General features: G+C 38.9%; 1 protein-coding gene across 1 annotated transcript in view; it reads left to right on the top strand.

Moving 5' to 3' along the window:
* NEBL (nebulette) overlaps window positions 1–26,033 on the top strand; it is a 317,215-nt gene that overhangs the window by 206,874 nt on the left and 84,308 nt on the right. Inside the window, exon 3 of the mRNA XM_026649333.2 lies at window positions 14,791–14,816. Within this exon, the coding sequence (XP_026505118.1) occupies window positions 14,791–14,816 (26 nt within the window). The remainder of the gene's footprint in view (window positions 1–14,790; window positions 14,817–26,033) is intronic.

Genomic DNA, 26,033 nt, shown 5'->3' with positions numbered 1-26,033 from the left:
AAAAAGTTAGACATCCAACTCCCATTGAAATTCAATGGGATTTGGGAGCCTAAGTTCCAAAGGAAGGATTTTTCATAATCAGATCTTGTAAGGTCTAAGAGATCCAGTTATCCTTGCATAATATTTTGTAATGAATAGGAGGTCACTTGCAGGCAAAAATTCACACTTGGCCAAATTAATATTTTACTCATCCATGTTTTAAACCCCAAATTTGAATAAGAATATAAGCTTCTATGCTCATTTCTTCCAGTCATTGCTTGCATTCACCACATATTCACACCATTTATGCTTCAGAAACTTCTTGCCTATTTCATACAGTGAATATATATTTCAAGTGCAAAAATGTCACTACAGTATTCCGTATGTCCTTTTTCATCTTCCAATTGCCTGATGCCAATTGATGCAAAAATGTCTGTAGCAGAACAGAACATCTAGGATCAAAATCTAATGTGAAGATTCTGTCTTATGTCCTGTCATAATTACCCACTGAAATCTTGCGCTCACAATCAGCACATTCTGATTGGGGCATCTAGGAGCTGCTAAAATAAAACTAGACAATGAGAAATAACTGGTGCTGGTATTGCTGCTTTAGGGGGCATGAGGTCCAGAGTGCAATGATTTGGGGAGGGGTCACTGATTTGGTTGTTTTTTCTAAGCAAAAAAGATTGAGACATTTTAAGAATCTTATGTTTTTGTTTTTTTATATAATTAAACTATATATATTGACCTTCTCAATCTTGCATATTGCATACACATACTTTCTAATAGGCACATTTAAAAACACAAACAAAAGTCAGTGACCAAATCAGCATCAAAAACCTCTCAGTTTCATTTAGTGTTCCATGACTTTGTGTATAGAATCATAGAACTGGAAGGGACCTCGAGAGGTCATTTAGTCCAGACCCCTGCACTCAAGGCAGGACTAAGTATTATCTAGGCCATCCCTGACAGGTGTTTGTCCAACCTGCTTTTAAAAATTCCCAGTGATAGAGATTCCACAACCTCAGTAGTCAATTTATTCCAGTGCTTAACCACTCTGACAGTTAGGAAGTTTTTCCTAATGTCCAACCTAAACTGCCCTTGCTGTAATTTAAGCCCATTGCTTCTCCTCCTATCCTCAGAGGTTAAGAACAATAATTTTTCTCCCTCTTCCTTGTAACAACCTTTTATGTACTTGAAAACTGTTATCATGTCCCCTCTCAGTCTTCTCTTCTTCAGACTAAACAAACCCAATTTTTTCAATCTTTCCATATAGGTCATGTTTTCTACACCTTTAATCATTTTTGTTGCTCTTCTCTGGACTTTCTCCAATTTGTCCACATCTTTTCTGAAATGTGGAGCCCAGAACTGGCCACAATACTCCAGTTGAGGCCTAATCAGCACAGAGTAGAGCGAAAGAATTACTTCTCATGTCTTGCTTACAATACTCCTGCTAATACATCCCAGAATGATGTTTGCTTTTTTTGCAACAGCGTTACACTGTTGACGCATATTTAGCTTGTGACCCACTATGACTCCCAGATCCTTTTCTCCAGTACTCCTTCCTAGGCAGTAATTTCCCATTTTGTATGTGTGCAACTGATTGTTCTTTCCTAAATGGAGTACTTTGCATTTGTCCTGATTGAATTTCATCCTGTTTACTTCAGACAGTTTCTCCAGTTTGTCCAGATCATTTTGAATTTTAATCCTATCCTCCAAAGCACTTGCAACCCCTCCCAGCGTGGTATCGTCCGCAAACTTTATAAGTGTTCTCTCTATGCCATTATCTAAATCATTGATGAAGATATTGAACAGAACCGGACCCAGAACCGATCCCTGCAGGACCCCACTCATTATGCCCTTCCAGCATGACTGTGAATCACTGATAACAATTCTCTGGGAACAATTTTCCAACCTTATAGTAGCTCCATCTAGGTTGTATTTTCCTAGTTTGTTTATGAGAGGGTCATGTGAGACAGTATCAAAAGCCTTACTAAAGTCAAGATATATCACATCTACTGCTTCCCCCCTATCCGTACGGCTTGTTACCCTCTCAAAGATTTGTTCTTGACAAATCCATGCTGACTGTTACTTATCACCTCATTATCTTCTAGGTGTTTGCAAATTGTTTTCTTAATTATTTGCTCCATTATCGTTCCGGGTACAGAAGTTAAGCTGACTGGTCTGTAATTCCCTGGGTTGTCCTTATTTTCCTTTTTATAGAGGCACATGATAGGGTGCACAGAACTACATGGCCCATTGGAGCCATGAGCAAAGGGAATTTGACACACACTGTAAAATATGTAAATATGATTGGTACTGAGATACAGAGCCCTTCACTGGTTTGAATATGGTCCAGCTGAGAATTGACTGAAGATATTTACCATCTCACAGTTATACGGTTGCCTGTCAGAAATGAATTTGTTGTTGTCCAGCCCACTTCTTGGTGGACAGTACCTACATCATGCAAAACAACATTGCAACTGGCACCTTTTTTGGCTGTCTTCAGAAAGGTCAAGAATTGATTCTGCCTGGAGACTAAACTACACTCATAGAAATGACTCTTCCAGGTCACCTCTGAGGAACATTGTCTTAGAATGTGCAATATTCATCAAAGATTGAATGAGAGAGGAAATCAGCTGGATATTTCTGCAGCCCAGCATCTCCCACAATTATGTTACATATGGGCTGCTTCCTGCCACTCTGCAGTTTCTGGAAGCAGTTCAAAGCTGTAGCACAGCGAAAGTTGGACATGCCTCTTTTTCCTGCTTGCTGACAGATCTTCTGCCTCTGTAGCAGCAGCCATGCGGCAATGGGTTTGCTCCCATCCTTTTCTTTGCCTCTATTTTCTAACCATTTTTGGGCAGTATCAAGCTTCTTTTTTTGTTCTAAGCCTCCATCCTGGTTCAGGGTTTGTACAGAATCCTGGCCATAGAGACGTGGTGCTTTCGCTGCAGTGCCTCCTTGCTGAGCTGCTCTGTCCCCTTATAGGCATGGCAGAGCAGCTGTGCAAGCACTGGACAAGGTCCAAAAGGTGCTTCCTATGTGAGGGAGCATTCCCAAGCTTGCAGAGAGTGAATTATGCCCAGCGTGCTCCCAACCAGCTGACCGTAGCACTCTTAGAACCTGGACCTCTGAGTCGGGACAGGCATGATGGGGTCCCCACCCTTCCAAGTAGCTGTGACTCCACCACAGAAAAACCAAACCAGGAGACACAGAGCAGAATAGGGAGAGACTCTAAGGAGAAGGAGGACTTAATTCAAACAACTTAGGGGGTAAATCCTGGGTCAACACAGGACCTCAAAGATAAGATCCCTTTGGGGCTACTGGTCCCTATCCTCCCTTAAATGAGTCTTGAGGGAATGTGAAGACAAGCAGGACTCATAGCCACTCCCTCTGACTGAGCGTGAGTCAGGGAACTGTGTTAAGGAGATCCCATCCCCCAGGGATCTCAGCTATTCGGGACTTCCTCCAAGAGGGTGTGAATAAAAACTGTTGAATTTGACCCCAGACAGACCTTCAGCCCAGCTCCATAGCATACCAGATATCAGCCATTAATAGTGTTTTGTTTGCAGGATCCTCTTGCTGTCTGGCAGAGTAGTCCAAGTATCCAGATTCGTCAAGCAGTCTGACAGGACAGACCAGTGGTCAGACCAATTTTCCCTAAATGGAACCTGCCATTGGTGTTCACAGCCTTAACAGCTCACCCTTTCAAACCTCTGACTTCAATATTGGCATTCTATCTCTCCATCAAGGCCTGTTTTCTGCCTGCCATTATGCCTGTTAGACGAGTGTCGGATCTGTCAGCCTTACTGTGCATTCCATAATGACAAAGTGGTACTGAGAACTCTGCAATCATTTCTTTTAAAAGGGAACTCTTCTTCCTATGCCGTTTAGGAGATTATTCTTCCCTCATTCTGTCCCAGGTCACAACATCTGACTGACAAGCACACTGCAGACATCAGAAGAGTACTGAAGATTTAGAATAAGCATAGATCTGTTTACACTAAGTGATAGAATCTGCTAGAAGGTCAGGTGCACTGTTTGTCTCCTTCCATTCAAGGTGTCAAGGACTCAGAACTTCCAAGTTAACCACTGCTAGATGGATCAGACAATGCATTGTGCAGGCCTACAAGGTATCAGGCATCTCTGTTCCAGAAGGAAGCAAGGCATACTCCACAAGATCTATAGCAGCTTCGTGGGTCGAATAAGCATATGATTTCACCACTGAAATATGCAGATTAGCCACATGGGCATCAGTTAACACCTTTATCAGATTGCTATAAAGTAGAATTTCTGTCTTCTGCAGAGGCCTCCTTCGGCAGGAAGGTGCTGCAGGAGGCGACCCAGTAATAGTATTGCCTTTTGAACAAACTTCATGGGCGGGGGGATTTCTTTTCTCTCTCATTCTATTTTACTTTCTCCTTATCCCTCCCTACTTCTGTTTCATTGCTCAAACCTTCCCAGAAGTAACAGAATGGTGGGTGATGCTGAGCTGTGTCACAGTGTCTGGAGTGGCTCATGACTGTGAGTGGCTACCTCAGGGAAGACTGTCAAAAACAGGGCAGACACCCTCAAACTGGTGGTGTGTTCTATAATGAGATTTTACCAAGCCAGTAACAAATGTGAACTCCTGGATCGCTGTAACAGTCTTACCATGTAGTCACAGACAGTCCCCTTAGACTCTCCAGTCTATCTTGCCACCCAGACAAACTGGATTTAGTGATAAATGGTCACTTGTCTTACACCAAAAATCACATCACATTTAGGTTGCTTCTAGTTCCAAGAGACCAGTCATTTGCCCCAGATCAATTGGTAGCCTAGATCTTATACCGGAGACAGCGACTGTAGCCAATCCGGCAATAAACTATCTAAAGGTTTATTCGCTAGGAAAAAGAAATAAGAGAGCTGTTTACAGGTTAAAGTAAGCAAATATATACACACATGTGAGTTACCATCTAATTCCTAAGAGTGACAGAGTTGTAGTGATCTGTCAAGTCAAAGTGTCTGTTAGGGAAAACCCAGAAGGCAGCCCCTGGGGATCTCCGGCTTCAGTTTAGAGTCTCTGGCCCTGTCAGAGTTCAAACAGCCAAAAAGATGGAAAATTTTCCTGTGACTTTGTTTGATTTCCTTCATTCAGCTTCCACGCCCACAGGATGAGCTTCCTTGCACACAGCATATTCCGGGTGCGATAGGGCCATTAACCAATCCTTTTTATTGCAGTATTTCTTGATGGCCCATCTGACTTTGATAGTCCTTCTGGATGGGCATAAGATGATGCCCATGCCTGGGTTCACAAGTTCAGAGCAAACATTTTCAAAGTTATAAAGCAAAACTTACATATTTTCTTAGCACGGAATACCAACATTACAAGTGAGATTAATGCATACAGCAATTTACAAACATTTCATACAGTCTAAATACTAAATACATTCTTAAAAGACTGTTTCTCAAATAGTCAAAAGACTACTTATTTTGAGCAAAACTAACACACAAGTGAACTGGTCTGGGCTCCAGATATAAGTTTTAGTTTTAGGAAATGCAGTTTTGGCAAGAGCTGGCATCTGGCCTGCCAGCATCACAGGCTACATCGTGGAATATTTCTTACCTGAAAATGTCCTTTCTGCTAGCAGCATCTCCCTCAGTTTTACCCTCCCTAATGGCTCATTAGCCAAGGGGTCAGCTTTTTAGTTGGACAGTTACTGTGCAGACAGTTCACTGCTGTACATAGTTAATGAGTTAGCATTTGATGATGATGTTAGTATCTGTACACGAGTTTTAGAATGACTCACCTGGTGACAAGCGGGAGGAGGCATGGCCAGCACATGCTGTGCAGCAGTTTTGAACTGCCTCTGGAAATTGCAGAGTGAAGGGGAGCCAGACATAAGATGCTACTAACAGAAATTATGGGGTAAGAAAATTTTCATTTTCTATTGCTCAGGCTGTGTTGCTTCTGTCAGTAAGTCTTCAGTGCATAAATGCAAGGTGCTACAGTGCAGAATGTGAAAATGAGGTTAGAGAAATGAGAACAGATGAACAGAAGAGCTTAAGTCTAAATAATTCACTTTACATTGAACCATATTGATATCAATATTGAAAGAAACTTCAAGCAGTTAAGGTTGCTTAAGGGGAATACCTACCCACACACTTCCTTAAAACAAGGAAAGTTCAGTTAAGCTATCCTTCTTTAAATGTACCTTAATCCTTACACGTTATATTCACCATCTTCACTAACATATTCTGTCCCTCTGTAAATAAGTCCCATTCATCTCCAGCATATTCAGTAACACCATACACATTCCTCGCAATCACACTGTAACACAAAACATTAACTCAGACCGCAGCAACAATAACATAAATATTTGTTAGTCATCTATATCCTGATAAAGCCTATGATGTGGTGGTTTCTCGCGGGAAAATATGAGTTGAGACTTCATTTTTGTTGGGTTTCTAAAATAACTACTTTAGGGAAAGAGGATCCATTGCTTTGTTTTGTCACCTTCCACTGTACTTTGGTAGCAAAAATGATCTCCTGTGTGTGTGGAAAAGACTTTAGGAATGAGCTTATGAATTTTTTTTCTGCCTTCAAGAAGAGTCTGACAACTGCACTACACAGCTATCTAGAAGACCTTGACTTCAAATGCTAGAGACTTTGGGGATAACATTTTGAAACCTGCCCCTCAGAATTTATTCATGGATCTTGGATACATAAAAACTGTAATTGCATGTGCTGTGGGAAAATGAAGCTTTTGTATTTGCAAGGTTTGTGTATAGAAATTTAGAGCCTGTTTTTAATAATTTTGATGTGAAATCAGGGGGATAAAACTCTATCTTCAATACCCCCTTTCTTTAAAGATACTACAGGAATTGCAAGTAGTGGGTGACAATACACTGTAGGTATAACAAACAACCCTGTCTTTTTCATGTCATATCAAAGGTTTTGTGATTTTTTTTTTTTACATCATCTAAGTTCTCAAGTTGGAGTTTCTGTTATAACTTGATCTTCTTGCTGTTGTAGATCTCCTCTATTTGATGTTACCTGAGTGGTTTTTCTCTGTGGCTTACTTTGTTACATGATGTGGTGTTTACAAGCCACTTGGCACAGTATTTTAGTGTTCTGTCCGAATAAGTAGAATAAATCTAAAAGGTAACCTTTGTCTGTTTCTGTTTTTAGGGTCAATTTAAATTAATTTTTTCTCTTTGTAGATCCACTATAAAGAAGAGTATGAAAAATCTAAAGGCAAGTTCACATTTGTATCTGACACCCCTCAGTTAAAACATATGAAAAATATGAGTGCTTTTATTTCTGAGGTAAGATATAAAAGATTGCAGAATATTCTTCAGTACTTGGTTACCAAGAAAAAAGCCCACTAAGTTGAATATTGCGATTCTTGAGGGGGCGGATTGGGGAGTCTATTTATATCAAATAGCAAGAGAATCCAAAAGTTTTAGTGGGTTATAGCAGTGTCACTGTATGCAGTTTAAGTGTGTAATGCTAATTTAGAATTGTATAATACCTTTCTTCTAGGACCCCACATCATTTGACAAACATTAAATGTAAATAGTTCTGTGAGAGTAGATATTACCCCCTGTGAGCTGATGGACCTGCTCATTAGCTGGGACAAACAATCAGCCACGCTTGGTTCTGTTTATGGCCTTACCCCAGGGCTCTGTTTATTCTCCAACTCAAAACAAAAAGAAATATAGAACAGTTAGAAAAGCAATAGTCCTGGTCTTGACGGGAATTGTGGGACCCTCTGGCCTCCAGTAACTAAAGGGTCTGGACCTCCTGGACTTGCCCTCTTGAAGCCTTCTGCTGCAGCCACAGGAGACTGTGCGCTCAGCTGTCTCCTGGTCTCAGGCTCCCTCATGGAGTTGGGCTCTTCAGTGATATCCTCCTGTGGGAATCAGACCCAGTCATTAGCTGCTGTCCTCCTGGGTCAGCTGATTCCCTGTTCCCTGCACCTGCTGGGCTTCCCTCCAGAACAGCGCCAGTTGCTCCCTGCCCGCCCCCCCCCAGCCCTTGAAGTGACAGACCGCCCTGTTACACTCCCTTTCACAGATGGATGGACTAAGAGAAGTCTTTGTTATTTGTATTACAGTAATGTCTAGGGCTCCATTGTGCTAGGTGCTATCCAGATACATAGAAATAGATAGTCCCTGCCTTGAGGAGCTTACAGTCTGAATAGCAAACAAAGAATAAGAAAGGGATGATAGGAAATATTATCTTACAAGTGGAGAACTAAGGCACAGATCAGGTAAGTGGCTTGCTCAAGGTCACCCAGGAAGTTTGTGCTGAGCTGGGAATTGAACCCAAATCCTAGTCCATTGTCTTAACCACAAGGCGATCTTTCCTCCCTAGTGGCTTTGCATAAGACCATATAGTCACTTACCTGGTAATAAACTCCAAGTATACTGACTCCAATTCCTATTTTCCATACTTACTAGACCAAATAAATGAACATCAACTGTTAACTGCACCCTATAACTATTATGGGCCCTGTTTGAACTTTCTATCTTAACTCAAACTCCAGTAAAAAGTTTTATAATTACATACTATACATATAGAACAAAATTTATTTGGAATATGGAGTACCTGTGCAAAGTCCCTCCATGCTACTTGGGGTGGGGAGAAGGACCATGGATGAAGTTGCCATGTAGTGACCCCTTACATGCCATAGAAAGCACCTCTTAATCTGCAGAGGGTAGCACAAATGGCCAGCCAGTCACTGGTGTGCAGGAGCTATGGCTGTTCCAGTCCTTAGGCTGACATGAGAGAGTGGGAGCCTATCACTGTTCCTGGGCTGGGGAGCTGATTTCACCTCTTCTGTACTCCCCACTTTTTAAATTTCTTTTCACCTTCCACCCCCTTGTTTTTTCCTCAGTCTCTCTTCTCCTCGTCCCCGCCCAACTCATTCAGTTTTTCAGAAAGAAACTCTTTAAACATACCACAGAACCTGTTTTAAAGGGTTTATTCTTTCTGGAGTTCATCAGCTGAAGTAATGTCTTAATTCTGACAGTATTCTATTTCTTTACATTTCGGGGAGAGCGTGTTACTTGTGTCAGGGAGTGGCATATTTTTCACTCTGGCAATTAGGTTCAGTTCTTGGGCCAGTGAGTGTTAGGTACATTTTTAAGTCTGTGTGAGTCTGTAGATGTATGCATGCATACACACATATATGCAATGTGCCATTGAGCCAAAAATATAGATTTCAGAATTGATTAGACTTCCACTTACTGACAACCACTTATGTCCTGGCACTAGGAAGACATGTTCCTGAAGGCATGTTGTTGCATGAATGTATATTTGTCTGTTTTGGGGGTAGAGAGTGAAAACTCCGAAGGGAGCCTTACAAAAAGGAGTCCGCATATTACTGAGAATCAAAAGATCTGGGTTCCATTTCTGGTTCTGACACCCACTCTCTGTGTGACTGTGGCAAAGTCACTTAACCTCTGGGTGCCTTGGTTTCCTCATGTTTTGTATATAATGAACTATGTCCAGTTATTCATATCTGATCTGAGATTTTTATATAATTCACGTACATTCCATATATTTTCTCTGAAACGTTCAGTGCCGATTAGTTGTAAGTCAAGATCAAATATAAAAGCATATGTTTGCTGCTTTACTGACATTTATCTTCACGTGTCAGAAATAGGTAGGATAACTCACAAGTGGAATAAACATAATGGAGTTATTCTGAATTTTCTCATTCACAAACATAAATGTCATAACTGAGATAAGACATCATATAGCCTATAGAAGCCAAATATATGTGAAGCTGTTGTTATGTGCTATTTTGTCTCGTATCAAACAACTACTAGCTGTTGCTGATTGTTAATAAAAGAACACTTAAAGATTTAATATATAACAAAAGTAAAAAAAATTGCTTTTTGTTTCAGAAGTTTTTTAGAATGCTGTTTAGGTAACATGTTTTGTTGCAGTGGTTGAATACGATAGTGATAGCTGACTAAGATTGTAAATTGCTGACCTCTAGTGTTCTGTAGACTTTGTTGGAGAATGTAGGTATTTTTAATATTGTATTTTGGCATCTTTTTTCAACTCACAAAAAAATCTGGGAAAAACAAATTCTCTAGCAGAATTTTAAAAAACAATTAATCATGGGAATAACCAGAGTAATGATTAATTAGACATGGTCCAGTTGGTGCATGTCAATTAAATATGATAATGCATTTAAGATGGCATATTCCTGATATCAGTGATTACTTTTAAAGATAGTATCTGACATTGTTTTATGAATTTAAAATTCATGCTCCTGACATACTTGGCTTCAGAGACAAAAACAGAAGCAAGCCAACAATTCTGTACTATGCTTCTAGCTCGCATCACAAGACTCTGCTGTGAGAAAGTTGCCATTAGGTGTTCTGTGCTTTTGTAATGATGCTTAGAAAATCCTAGTTTTGAATTGTAGTGAAAACACAGGAGAAATAACAAGAAATTTTAAAACAATATGTGATATAGAAATCTTAAGTAGCAAAGAATAAACAAATTGTTGTCTTCATATTGTTGTATTCGCCAGTGAAAATTAATTACTGCCTCTTCTTGAGTGTCTCAGTGTTTCATTGTTTGTTTCTCCACTGAACACAATGTGCAAAACTCCAGAAAACTGAAAATATGTAGATAATTTTGCTTTTTGGATCAAGAAGTGAAAATAGTAAGTGACAGATTTTTTTTGCTGACCTTGCTTGCCTCATTCAAGGCTTCCTTCAGTTTAACTATCAAGTACATTACATTGGTTCATGGATTATATCCACTAATCTGAAATATAAAGTGATTTGAAAATAAATGTGTATTCTTAAATTACTCTACAAGACTTATCTAGGTCTTTTCCAGTAAAATGTTCTTTTGCACCATTTTATTTCAAAGTAAAACAAAGTGATTTGTTTAGTTACTATGTGATTCTCTTTGAAGTAATTTCTGCATTTTTTGGTCTTTTTTCTTTCTAGGCAAAGTACAAAGGATCTGCTAAAAAAGACCTCTCCAATTCTCTGTATAAGCAGATGCCAGCCACAATTGACAGTGTGTTTGCAAGAGAAGTTACACAGCTTCAGAGCAAGGTAAAGTTTAAAAAACAATTATTTTTAGATTTTACAGATTAATTATGCAACAGAAAACTACTAACCCCAGTAACTTTAAACAGATATTTTATTACATATATGATTCACAGGGTCCATTTCTCAGCTAGTGTATATTGGCATAGCTCCATTGACTTTAATGGAGGTACTGCATTTTACACCAGCTGAAGATCTGGCTCATTATGTTTAGTAAATAGCATTTGAAAAAACAATAAGTCATTCATCAATGCATACATTAATTATTTCATAAGATGCTGCTGCATAATGTATGTAAAAGAAGACAAATCAAAATTATGTTGCAATCTGCATGATCCAAGTGTCATATTGTCATTGTAAAATTTTTATCAACTCCTTGCTGATAAACTCACAGCCTAAAAATATAGTGGTCTGATTTTCAGAGGTGCTGAGAACCCACAGGTCCTATTGATTTCAGTTGAAATTGCGAATGTTTCAGCACTTTTGAAAATTAGGCTATACATTTTCAGTGCTGTTCATCAGATTCCTACCAATTTGAGATAGAAGGCCTGACTTCATTATCTAGTCCATATTTTTTTTTTTTTGCCAAAGCTCAGTTGTTCCCTGCAGTATATTTTTAGTGCTTTCTCCTGTCCAGTTGTGTCATTGAGGGTAGAAAGCACTTAAGAACCCACACATTTTTCTTGTCAGAACTCCACAAGTCTAAGTAGCAAAAAGTTGGTTTTGAACTCATGCATTAAATCAGGGGTTCTCAAACTGGGGGTCGGGACCCCTCAGGGGGTTGCGAGATTATTACATAGGGGGTCATGAGCTGTCAGCCTCCACCCCAAAACCCATTTTGCCTCCAGCATTTATAATGGTGTTAAATATATTAAAAAGTGTTTTTAATTTATAAGGGGGCGTCGCACTCAGAGGCTTGCTATGTGAAAGAGGTCACCAGTAAAAAAGTTTGCTAACCACTGCATTAAAGGGATATGTTGAACTAATATTGTCTACCCACCAGGTATTTGCACATTTTAGGTATTTCTTCCCCCCGCCCCCCTTCTATCTTAAACACGTTTTTGAGACTCTTTAGAGACCTATCAGACCAGCAAAAGCAAAAAGCATAACATGATGCAGCCTTCAACTACCTGAAGGCAGGTTCCAAAGAGGATGGAGCTCGGCTGTTCTCAGTGGTGGCAGATGACAGAACAAGGAGCAATGGTCTCAAGTTGCAGTGGGGGAGATCTAGGTTGGATATTAGGAAACACTATTTCACTAGGAGGGTGGTGAAGCACTGGAATGGGTTACCTAGGGAGGTGGTGGAATCTCCTTCCTTAGAGATTTTTAAGGCCCGGCTTGACAAAGCACTGGCTGGGATGATTTAGTTGGTGTTGGTCCTGCTTTGAGCAGGGGGTTGAACTAGATGACCTCCTGAGGTCTCTTCCAACCCTAATCTTCTATGAGTCTATGATTCTATGAAGCAAAACCACACTGCCTATTCCATATTACATACAATAAGTCAATCATTAAACATACTGATGTTCTATGGAAGTACTTTAAAGACTGTAACCATTCCTTTTGCAAATGAAAGAAAATGTTCATAGTAAAAGGAAACACTGAAATCTGAAATTAGATGGAGGAAATAGGTTTTGCTTTGTAAACTTAATTATCAAGTCAGCATTGAAAACTCCACAATGGTGGCAATATATCAGTCAATGGCTGTAATAAGCAAATGTATTAATGTGAATTATATTTTACCTCTAGTAGGTTGAAACTGAATACTTAGTGCAGTAAGTTAATTCAGGTTTCAGAGTAGCAGCCGTGTTAGTCTGTATCCGCAAAAAGAACAGGTGTACTTGTGGCACCTTAGAGACTAACAAATTTATTAGAGCATAAGCTTTCGTGGGCTACAACCCACTTCTTCGGATGCATATAGAGTGAAACATATATTGAGGAGATATATATACACACATACAGAGAGCATGAACAGATTGACAGAGCCAGACGAGTACCCAGAAGTCACCTCCTACAAGACAGGGCCAACAAAGAAAATAACAGAACACCACTAGCTGTCACCTTCAGCCCCCAACTAAAACCTCTCCAGCGCATCATCAGAGATCTACAACCTATCCTGAAAGATGATCCTTTACTCTCACAGATCTTGGGAGACAGACCTGTCCTCGCTTACAGACAACCCCCCAACCTAAAGCAAATACTCACCAGCAACCACACATCACTGAACAAAAACACTGACCCAGGAACCTATCCTTGTAACAAAGCCCGATGCCAACTCTGTCCACATATCTATTCAAGTGACATCATCATAGGGCCTAATCACATCAGCCATACCATCAGGGGCTCGTTCACCTGCACATCTACCAATGTGATATATGCCATCATGTGCCAGCAATGCCCCTCTGCCATGTACATTGGCCAAACCGGACAGTCTCTACGCAAAAGAATTAATGGACACAAATCTGACATCAGGAATCATAATACTCAAAAACCAGTGGGAGAACACTTTAACCTGTCTGGCCATTCTATGACAGACCTGCGGGTGGCTATCTTAAAACAGAAAAACTTCAAAAACAGACTCCAACGAGAGACTGCTGAGCTGGAATTGATATGCAAACTAGACACAATCAACTCAGGATTAAATAAAGACTGGGAATGGCTGAGCCATTACAAACATTGAATCTATCTCCCCTTGTAAGTATTTTCACACTTGCTTCTTATCAAACTGTCTGTACTGAGCTATCTTGATTATCACTTCAAAAGTTTTTTTTCTCTTACTTAATTGGCCTCTCAGAGTTGGTAAGACAACTCCCACCTGTTCATGCTCTCTGTATGTGTGTATATATATCTCCTCAATATATGTTTCACTCTATATGCATCCGAAGAAGTGGGTTGTAGCCCACAAAAGCTTATGCTCTAATAAATTTGTTAGTCTCTAAGGTGCCACAAGTACTCCTGTTCTTTTTAAGTTAATTCAGAACAGTAACTAAAATGACATCAACATGACATGTCATTATAACATGATTAATTATAAAACCAAGTAGTGTTGTAGTCATGTTGGTCCCAGGATATTAGAGACACAAGGTGGGTGAGATAATATCTTTTATTGGTCCGACTTCTGTTGATGAGAAAGACAAGCCTTTGAGCTTACACAGAAGATATTACCTCACTCACCTTGTCTCTCTGATTATAGTAGCAATTGAAATACTTTATCACTATTACAATCTATAATTTAACAAAATTGTATAATGCTTTTTAAACACTTGGTTTGATTTATAAAGCATCAGTTAACTAGTTTGCCATGGGACTCGCTCCTGGATCCATTCCAAGTGAGAATATTGTACAGTAATTATGTTTTCATATTTCATGTATGAAATCATGTTCTCTTACACACCAGTGATGTTAAGGAAAAGATCTGAGACTAAAAATAAAAACATTTGAGTCAGGAAAAAAAAAATCACAACAAAATGTTTCAGATAACATTTATTGAAGATTTTGCCCAGCCATCCAATATTCCTAAATAAATAAATATGCAATACAGTAGGTGCCATGCTATATCACCAGTGCTTTCTTTGAAGTTTATAATATCCCCTTTTAAGTGTAAGTATAAATCATAACAGACCATAAAACTGAAGACTGCTGATATATTTTTCCAACTTGTGGTGTAAATCAACCCATCCTATAGAAAAAAACTGAGAAAGTGGTAAAATGACTTACAAAAAGTTTCAACTCAGAGTTTTCAAGACATTATCCCAAAAGGGGAAGAGGAGGTGGGTGGTTACTTTTCTACAGAGCTGAATTTAAAATTGCTTTGAAGGAACTCCTGAGGGATTCTTTCCTGGAAAATCTTCTGTACAGTATCCAAATCTAATCAATATTGTGTCTATCACTGTGATATCTAGGAAGCAAATGCAAAGATTTTAAGCTTCAGTTCAGTGATGGTAGGATGATATTTGCTGCTCCTCCGTCAGTGGGGTTATAGTTTAGTAGGTTGTCATTTTCTTCAAGGAACAATCTAAGATGGGGAATGGGAGGGAGGGTTCACTGGCTGTTGTGCTACCATTTGTCTTGTGGAAGGACTATTACAAACAGGGTGGAAAAGCCATGCTCTCTTTCTGAAGGAGATGATTGTTGGACCATGACAGGGGGTTGATTATAAATTTTACACAATTTAAACGCTGACAGTGATAATTAGGCACATTCGTCCAGCGTTTTCAGTGGGCCAGAGACTACTTGGGGAAGTTGCATGGAAAATTCCTTCGTTTCAGACAGGACAGTGGCACCTAGAGAGGCCACTCCGCACCTACAATTACCTTCCCCTGAACTCTGTGCGGGAAAGCCTGGCTCAACTGAAGTCACTGACAAAACTCCTATTGACTTTAGTGGGGCCAGATTTCACCCTGTAGTGTTCCAGCCACATAATATTCATATGGAGGGGGTTCTACCATACTCAAGAGAGGGCATGATTATATGTTCTGCTATGCTTCCTGTGCTTGCTGTTCAGTTTTGGTTGTATTTATACTTTTGCTTCCCTGTGTGATGTACAGTGGAGGCACAAATGTGACCAGCTTTGTTAGCTTTTATAACAACCCTTTTTACTCTTTGTTTTTCAATGTCTGGAGAATGGAAATCCATTCTTGCAAAATTTTAGAATTTTTGAAAACTTTTCCTTCCTGAATTGGAACAAAAAGTAAAAAATGTGAAATTTTCATGGGAAGGGATTTCCAGAAAATTTTCATTTGGGGGGAGATGAAACAGAATGTTTTGGCTTGATGGCTGTCCATCTAGAAGGTTCTTATTAATTTTACTTTCTCCCTGCAGGCAGAAAGTGGAATTGAGATGAGCCTTCCAGGTGAGCAACCAGGGAGCCATCATTTTTACTTTCCCATTAGAAAAATAGACATTTTCTAGCAAAAATGGAATTTTCCCACAGAAAATTTTGATTTTACAAAAATGGCATTTTCCACTGGAAAATTCCCAACAAACTCTAGTTTTCTGCCTTGTCTTTTTCAACTCTGAAAAACAATTCTGAACTCCCCCCCCCCCCAACATTTTTTTAAGAAGGTATCACACACAAAGATAAAGCATTTCAAATGGCTGGAGGAAGGAAATGATATAAGGAACATCATAAAAGATTGTACACATTCCATCACTTTGTTTCTACCATGAGAAAAAATTGCTCTGGTTATTCCGTATCTGGGAAAAAAAGGACCCAAAGCAAATTGAAGATTAGAGCATGTCAGCAGACAGTTTAATTTTCTTCTTTTGAGCAGTTGTTACAGCAGCTGAAGCAGTTAATATATATGTATGTTTAACAATATTTTCTGCTTGTTTTTGATGATGATGATGAATCAAGTGAATCTTATGTTCCATGTTCGACTTCCAGGAGAGTCATAGATCATTGACTTAATTTATTTCTAATAAACAGAGCCCTCCTGTTACTTTAAGATGTACTGTAAGTGGTTTCTTTAGCTTTACTGCACCATTGTAATGTAATTTATTGAGACCAAAACTGGCATCCAAGTTTGTAAAAGTTACCCTTCAATTTTATGATTGGTACCCATGTTACACAATGTTAAACTGTTACGTATAATTCTTAATGCTTTTGTTATGGTGAAGTATGTTGTGTCCATAATTTTCTCTCTGCTTGAAAAGCAGCAAATATTAATAGCCCAGCTGGCTATTAGTTATAATTCTGTATTCAAAAGCATATCTGGTAACATAATTATTTCATGTACATATTACATGCCATTTTCTCTACTACTGCATGCACATTTTATATATATTCCTAGATCGAAAACAGAAAACCCAACAACAACAAAAAACCAAAACCAATAACACTAGATTAAATTGGAGTTAAGGTTGAGGGTTCATATCAGTAACTTAATGATAAATGTAAAGGTAAACATTATTTTAAAATGTTGTAATTATGCAAAAACAAGCATTAGTAACTCAGGAAATTCGGAGTTAAGGTTAAACTTGAAGAAAACTAAATATGTTAAGTATGGAAATGCATAGTCAAGGTACCAAAACAATTTTGACTCTGTCCTATATTGACACCATGGTGGGGGAGGAGAGAGAGTTAAGACTTATTTTATCCATACAAATCAGTTTAATCTCTGGCACAAACACTAAAATGCACTCATCATAATGTATTGTTATTGCATGGGGCAGAGTTAAGGCTGTTTGAAGGACCTGTAATCTTTAATCTTTCTGTGGATAGTTCTCTGAAGACGTCCACACAGTGTGCAGCGGCAGTCAAAAAAGCAAACAGGATGTTAGGAATCATTAAAAAAGGGATAGAGAATAAGACGGAGAATATCTTATTGCCCTTATATAAATCCATGATACGCCCACATCTTGAATACTGCGTACAGATGTGGTCTTCTCATCTCAAAAAAGATATACTGGCACTAGAAAAGGTTCAGAGAAGGGCAACTAAAATGATTAGGGTTTTGGAACGGGTCCCATATGAGGAGAGATTAAAGAGGTTAGGACTTTTCAGGTTGGAAAAGAGGAGACTAAGGGGGAATATGATAGAGGTATATAAAATCATGACTGGTGTAGAGAAAGTGAATAAGGAAAAGTTATATATTTGTTCCCATAATATAAGAACTAGGGGCCACCAAATGAAATTAATGTTTAGCAGGTTTAAAACAAATAAAAGGAAGTTCTTCTTCACATAGCGCACAGTCAACCTGTGGAACTCCTTGCCTGAGGAGGTTGTGAAGGCTAGGACTATAACAGGATTTAAAATAGAACTAGATAAATTCATGGAGGTTAAGTCCATTAATGGCTATTAGCCAGGATGGATAAAGGAATGGTGTTCCTAGCCTCTGTTTGTTAGAGGGTAGAGATGGATGGCAGGAGAGAGATCACTTGATCATTACCTGTTAGATTCACTCCCTCTGGGGCACCTGGCATTGGCCACTGTTGGCCAGGGCTGGCACCAGCTTGTCAAGCAGGTGCTTGGGGCGGCCACTCCGGAGAGGGGCGGCACGTCCAGCTATACGGCGGCAATTCAGCGGACGGTCCCTCTCTCCGGCTCCGAGCAAAGGACCTTCCACCGAATTGCCGCCGCAGATCTTGATCGCGATCGCGGCTTTTTTTTTTTTTTTGGCTGCTTGGGGCGGCCAAAACCCTGGAGCCGGCCCTGCTGTTGGCAGACAGGATACTGGGCTGGATGGACCTTTGGTCTGACCCAGTAAGGCCATTCTTATGTTCTTACGTACAGCACATTTATTGTGCTATATACTAATGTTTAAAAATAAAAACTAATATGCCACAGCATGGAAAATTTATATGAAATAGGAAGAAATTTATAAACACAAGATAACTTACTGTAGATAAATAACATGTTTCCAAGAATGCTGGTGAAATTGCCATTTCTAGAAATCTTCCAAACTTGATTATCCATATTATGGGAAATAGTTTATGGATATATGATCTCTTTGCACTCCAAGTGGGTAGATTGCATTAGATGAACTTTTGACTTGTTCCAATGAAAAATAATTCTGTGATTCTACACCTTGCAAAATAAAATAGTACATTATTACATAATTAAGTTAAATGGAGAGCACTGAGAAAGGAGATTATAAAGAACACAGCTGTCAAGTTGCAAGCCAAATACACTTCCACTGAGCTACTGAAAAAGCTTTGTTTTCACAAAAATGATTGGATACTTTAGTGCAATTAACATACAGTTCCTCACATTGGTAGCTTTGGAGCTACAGCCAACATTTCAGTATAAAAAATTAAATGTTGAACCAGGAAAGTGGATGGTACAAAGTGGATGATCCTATTTTGGAAGCAATCTTGGGACTTATTTTTCATACTGGCTAGAGTTGGAAACATCATGAAAGCGACTCTCTGTGAGGGAGGGGTAGAGAGAAAATATTTCTGTATAGCATATTTGATACCTTTTGATAGCAGATTACAGTAGAGTGCTACTATAGTCTTGTTAGGGGCTACTTGCTTTGCCGCCACAAAATATAATAGATAATATAACAAGATACTGGCTCAGATTTTCGTTTTGCTATAAATTTTATCTGTTTGTTGTTGTTTTCTGAGGACAAAGCCATCTTTGGTTTTACATCCTACAGAAATATAGCACATTTCATGTTTTCCATGTTTTGGATTTGCATTAATATAGTAGTATTACAAAAAAGCTACTTTTCACATTTATCTTTGATCTGTGGATCTTCTTGTTACACTATATAGCCAGTGTGGGTACTTTATATCCCCGTGGGTGCTTGATCTGTGGCTCTTCTATAGAATCCTGGTGCCTTGCAAATAGCCAAGATAGGATATTTCCACAGATTTCCAATATCATATATTTAAATAGTCCAGGGCAATGTTCTCAGGTGCTATTTTCTCAAGCATTTTAGGGTATTATCTTCTTTGTATTGAGGATTTTAGTTTCAAATCATCCTTCTCCTGATCAACTTTCAACCTTGTTGTTTTAGTATTTGTTGTTTTCTCATGCATTATTTTAGTGCTTGCTCCAGAGAGTGAAAACACATCTCTTTGATGCTTGTTTCCTCTTCAGGCATCAAAACCTGGTACATTTTCTAAATGTAAGCATAAAAGCTTATGTCAATGATAGGTATAATGTAAGCTTTTCACGTTTGGTGGGTGTGTATGTATATATACACATGCAGTACTATGAAAGCTGTAGGATTGCTTGTTTGGCTTAATTTCTACTACAAAATTAAGCAAACTAGTTCATAAATTCAAGCTAGTGTCATTTTCCTTCAAAATAGTGATTAGTAAATTTAAGTATTATCCTTTTAAAATGATACCTGCTATTATATCTGTCTTTATCTATATTGCTTGTTAAGGTACTCTACAAACAGAAACATGATACTGAAAAAGGGACATCAGATTATGCACATATGATGGAGCCCCCAGATGTTAAGCATGCTATGGAAGTCAATAAACACCAGAGTAATGTAAGTACTCTCTTCTCTTAATTTATTACATTGTTTCAGTAGTGGTCGAGTCTATTTATTCTATATAAAATGTTCATGTTATATTTCAGTGTTCCCTGGGGTTTTATTTAGCTTTCAAAAACCATCTCTCTCTATATAAATACATATTTTTACATAAAATATGTAAAGTAAAGTAAAAATAGTATTTAAAAATCACTAGGAGCATAACCTCTGTGTGTGTGCATGTGTGTAGGTTAAGCATCAAAGGATTTTTAAGTACCTATTTTTATGCTAGATGATAGAGGAGGAGTTGTCTATTATGCCATTAGTTTTTAAATTTGTTTTAAAGAAAAGTTCCCTGAATTTATATTTGCATATTTTATACTTTAAAACAGCGTATAACTCTTTATTTATGCAAAACACCGAATGGCTTCAATGTCTTTGAGCGTCAATTTTCATACACCTCTGTGAAAGTTTTGTTGTTTTTAGAGTGGGTAGAAAAAGGATATTTTTTCCTGATCCTGTGAACACTTATGCACATGAGTAAGCTTATTCACAGGAGTAATCCTAAAGAGTTCAATTGAACAATTCTTGAGCATATTTGCAGAATATGGACATATGGGTGCAGTTTTGCAACAGTGTAATAGATATCCAACCCTGATATTCTATGATTCTGTGATTATAAAATTATTGATTTTTCAGTGGACTGCATTGGAGTCACTGAGGAGTAGAATTTGTCCCATAATTTTTTCAAAAATAAGTTTCCATTGCTGTTTTACAAATACATTTATGGAAGAGTTGTTTAAAAATCTAATATATTTTATGGATGCTTTGTTAGCTTCTTACATTTCTATGAGCTTAGATAATAAAATAGCATTATCATCTTATTTAAGTTTTTGACTGGGTAAACTTGGTTTCAGTTTCATGTTCTCATACACTAGTTCGATGCTGCATTTTTGTTGTTGCAAATGCTAGAGAAATATTTATTTTGATCGAAAAACATAAATACAAAAAACAATTTAAAGAAAAAAATTCTGTTGGTCATAGGTTTTGCAAAAGCTTTATTTATACCAAACCTGAATTTTAGGCAAAATTTGGCTAGAATAATTAGGTCCCTTTAAGGGAATGTAAAAAAGATGAGATAAACCAAAAAGTAAGGACATTTAAAGGTAAGGCTAAGTTGGTCTGTTGTGCCTAGGTACTGGAGTCATGTCAGGTCAGCATAACATATTATGCCCTTTCTGTCAGGGCCGGCTCTAACTTTTTTGCCGCCCCAAGCAAAAAAAAAAGAGCGCTGTCCTGCTGTAACACCCCCCCACAGTGCCGCGCTGCCCCGCCAAAACACCCCCACCCAGCGCCGCACCGCGCCGCTGAAACACCCCCCCCATCGCCGCCCCACCCCACCGAAACACACACCCCCAGTGCCGCGCCGCCGAAATACCCCCCCCAGCGCCGCACCGCTGAAACACCCCCCTGACCGCCGGGCCCCCGACCCCCCCCCCCCCCCCCCCACCCCCCCCCCACCCCCCCAAAACAAAAACACCCCCCCCCCCCCGAGCACTGCCCAGCCAAAACAAAAACAACAACAACAAAAAACCCGGAGCGCCCCCCGCCACTCCAAGATTGGCTGCCCCTTACAAGGTGCTGCCCCAAGCACGTGCTTGGTCGGCTGGTGCCTGGAGCCGGCCCTGCTTTCTGTTTTTTAAACAAAGCTGTCATGCTTTTTTAAAAGATTTGCTCTAGGAATTATTATGGGGAAGTTCTATGGCCTGTGATATACAGGTCAGATTAGATTATCACAATGGTTCCTTCTGGCCATGGAATCTATGAATATGTTTGTTACATACTTTAGGAAAAATTAAGTTAAGGCCTTAACTTTGAATGGCCTTTTTTCTAAATTTGTGCTGGCATTTTAACAATAGCTTAATTAACGCTGTCTGCTTCAAAATGTAACACAACCCTTAGGCTAATTCCCAGATGTTTAAAACCTTGAGAGCTGGTCAGCAACTAAGAGGCTGTTGGGAGATTTCAGGGGGGCATTATGCTGGGAAGAGGAAGGATTTCTACTGCTGGGACATATGCGTGAGCTGCAACTCCCAAGAGTAACTCACAACCAGCCCTGCTTTTCCCTCTTGCTTGCAACCTGCCAAGCTGTGCCTCCTCTTGCTTTTGGAAATCATCAGGATGTCAGATGAAGAGAAGGTATGAAACAGGGAACATAGCTTGAGAGAAGATGCCAGTGGCTCTGGAAATGAACTTGCAGCATAAAACTCTCTGCCCAGGGGAATGGGGGTTCTTTCCAGTCCTCAGTAAGGATGGTGAAAGGAGTGATGGGGATGTGGGAGGGTTTTATTGGGGCTAGGGAAAGAAACAAGAGTGGGAAAAGAGATGGGACCCATGATATGTGAGGAGTTGAGGAGAAGTATAGGAGAGGAGGTTTAGGGTCAAAAACTATCATCATCTGTACTTGACTATTCTTTGAATATTAATTATAATTTGTAAATCCACAGTCCAGAACAGCCCTCCTTTGTTCCCACAGCTGTGCATACGCCTGTTAACAGCATTAATGAGGGCAGTGTGCAGATGGGGAAGTAAATAAAAAGCAGTCGTGCTGTCTCCATTGGCGCTATAAACACAGCACAATAGAAAGTTTGTTAAATAAAGGAGAACAAACACAGAGGAGAAAGATGTTTTGTTATGATACTGTTTAACAGAATATTAAAAATAATGGAAAATGGAGGGGGGGAATTCAGCCTGAACAAACTAATAAACCAGCTTGTTGCATCCAGTTCACTGTTTTTTTCTCATTTGCTAATATAGAGCTAAGATGTGGTGGAGATATATTTTTATTGCCAGTGAAAAATGGGGTATGTAACACCAGTTATTGTTACACACCTTCTGTGTGTAATTACTTGGACACCATGCTGAATATTTGCTTGGGGATTTCTCATTTTGTGAGTAAAGGTTTAATTAAGAACCACATGAGGCTTTACGTTCAAATCTGAATATGGAAGTTTGTTAATGGACATATTAAGTATGCCAAATATGAAGCATCTGTCTCTTGGAACTTAGGCTGTTTGTAGAATCATTGCTTTGAGGAGAGTGCGATGTTAGAGGGAAACTCTTGCAGGAATAGGAAGACAAAGCTCTTTTATCCACCACTCAGTACAGTATACCTAAGGGAGTAGAATGTATGTTTACTTACAATGGTCTGCCAACTCAATTCAACCTTTACATGCTGGGTTTACATCTAATAGGATTAGGATGTGTTTAAGACTATTTACTCAGTTTTAAAATAAGTGACATTTATACTCAACTGTGTGAAATGTGCAATTTCCTTTAAAAATGAAGATTGGATTCCACTTACAATACATTTGTGCTGACAATTTGAAACTGTGATGTGCTGTAGGCCTTCACACCACTTTGAATAACATTAACACCCTGCTCAAGTGTGGGTTGAAGCTGCATAATAGAGAAATTCTGTAAAATCTCCTGAACAATGTGATCATCTGTAAAGCGACACATTTTCACCTTTTTAGTACTTCTGCCAAAGAAAATCACTCTCCAAAGTATAACAGACATTTTTAGCTGTAGGAAATATGCTTGCAATATTATTCTAAGCTCTGTTCAGTGTTGGAATAAAAGTATGTTTGTTTAACGCAGACTATTTCTCTATAAATTGTGTTTCTGTTACATACAAATTTGTGTGAAATGAACATTAACAGTCTGACTTTTTCACACAAATGCCATGCAATTTGGAGAGAGACTGCCGGTCCATCCTATATATACACATTATGATTGTGTGTGGTGCTATTCTTTTATCTAATCCAAAATTTTCGAAACCCTGGACAGTAGTTTTTGGTGATGGTCTGTAGAGATCTAGCTGGTCACATGGTACAGGCTCTCCCTGTTTCAAGTTGAGAAAAACCAAACAGATGGGAGGGAGAGAAGAAATGAAGAACAAAAGAAGACAACACAATTAACTTTTTCAAAAAAGAAGAAAATCCTTGTTCTAGTAGGTAACTGTAGTTGCCATAGGGCAATAAGATGCAACTGGTAAGATGAGTGGGTGGCGGTGCAGTTACAACTGAAGGAAGACAATGTATGAAGACATAGTTAATATTATGAAAAGTTTGTGCACCCATGATCTAATCTACAGAATGCATTTATAGGGCTCTATCATTGTACAGTCTGTATATCAAAATAATACTTAGCACTTATGCAGAGGTTTACCTATTCAGTTTGTTTTTAAAATGTTAATTAATCTTTACAGCATCCCACTGTGAAATACAGAAGTGTCATTATACACATTTTACAAATAAGGAATCAGAGACAGCCTTTCCCAGGGCCACACAAAGTAGATGGCAGAGTTGAGACTAGAGCCCAGGTCTCTTGACAGCTGGTTCCATGCTTATCTCGCTAAGCAATGTTGTCTTTAAAGTGATAGTTACCATTTTGGGAAACTCCTGGAATGTATGCAGGCTTTATGCTGTCTAAATGAAGTCAGAGTTTTTAACATCCCCACTGACCAATTAAAATGCACAATTTTCAGAAAAGCATGTTAACACATAGGAATGTATTTTTATCTTTTAAAACGCAAGTGCGTACACTGTCCACAAAAATAATTTCCAGGATAGAAATTACATGTCCTTTGATACCCAAACATCAGAATTAAAATTGAGAGCATTTTTAAACACCATCGTTTGTCCACCACCATTTTGGAAATTACTGTGTGGCAAGATTCTTGTTTTTCCTCTGATGAAGGTCGCATTAAAGCTATGGATCCATTGGCATACTATGCTGCGTATATATTAGGAAAAGCACCCAGAGCTGTCTAACTTTCTGTTGACAGTGGTTGTCAACAGCAGCTCCCCCGGACCACCCCCACCCAAATGGTGTTGAAAATGGTTTTACTGCTAGTGTAAATGGGACCAAATAGTTTTCAGCCCCATTACCAGAAAGGATGATGGTGTCAGTCTGTAATGGTCCAGAAATATTTTTGTTTCATCTACACAAGCAGGGAACCAGTTTTCAACACCATTTGAGGGGGGACCATGCAAAGCTGTTGTTGACAATGTTTTTCAGCAACTAGTCATTTTCCTTGTGTAGATGGACTCCAGAGTGACAGCACTGTAGCACAGAGCCAAGGGGCTCAGACGGAGAGCCATTAGGGTCATTAAAGAGTGGCGTTATGGGCCATTTCAAAGTACCAAAATGATTAGTTCACTTTAAGACTAAGGGTCAAATTCTGCCCTCAGATATGTGTGCACATATCTGCACAAGTCATATGTGTGCACAAGTCTTATTGACTTTCGAATGTGTATATCAGAGGTAGCAATAGCGGTTTGCACACTTCTTAAAATTCCATTTTGAACATGGGCTAGGGAGGTGGACATGATAAATAACTGCAGAAAGGCATCTGAATCCTTTAATATTAGGCCTCTTTTACTGAACTCTAAATGTAATATGAAAAATAAATCAGCTGATTGACAGCCAACGACTCTGCATCCTACATGGCAACCTGTTTAAGTTGCATTCCCCAATGAATAGGAACTATGATGCAAGTGCCAGTTACAAAATCAAAGCTAAATCATCTCAAAGATGTAGAATGTAAGGACTGTAAGACAGATCCTCAGCTAGTGTAAAATGGGTGCTTCTAATTAGACTTTAGTGGACCTGTGCTTATTTACATGAACTGGCCCTATAAAATTAATCAACTAATTATGAGCTAGGGCTGAATATTTTCTGTGCTTTGCAAGTAATTCAGACTATTTAGATAAATCTGGAGAGGCAGAAAGACTTTTTAAATTCAGATTAGCAGTCAGTTCACTACATGTTTCTTTAAAAATATTCAGTGGATGAAGCCACTTTTTATAGCAATTTTCTAAAATGATAGGCTAGTTTAAAATTAATAAAACAATATAAAGCTAACAAGAGTATGTGTGTATTGGTGAGAAATATTGTAATATACCCATAATAACTGCAAAGATGAAATAGATGCTGATTTTTCCCTCTTGTCTCTATTTCTTTTCTCCCTCACACTCCTCATTAATCTTC

Source organism: Terrapene carolina, unplaced genomic scaffold, assembly GCF_002925995.2.
Source record: "Terrapene carolina triunguis isolate 2854851 unplaced genomic scaffold, T_m_triunguis-2.0 Scaffold84, whole genome shotgun sequence".
Taxonomy (NCBI): Eukaryota; Metazoa; Chordata; order Testudines; family Emydidae; genus Terrapene; species Terrapene triunguis.
Note: the sequence above shows the minus strand (reverse complement) of the source record. Positions and strands in the feature narration are given on the sequence as shown.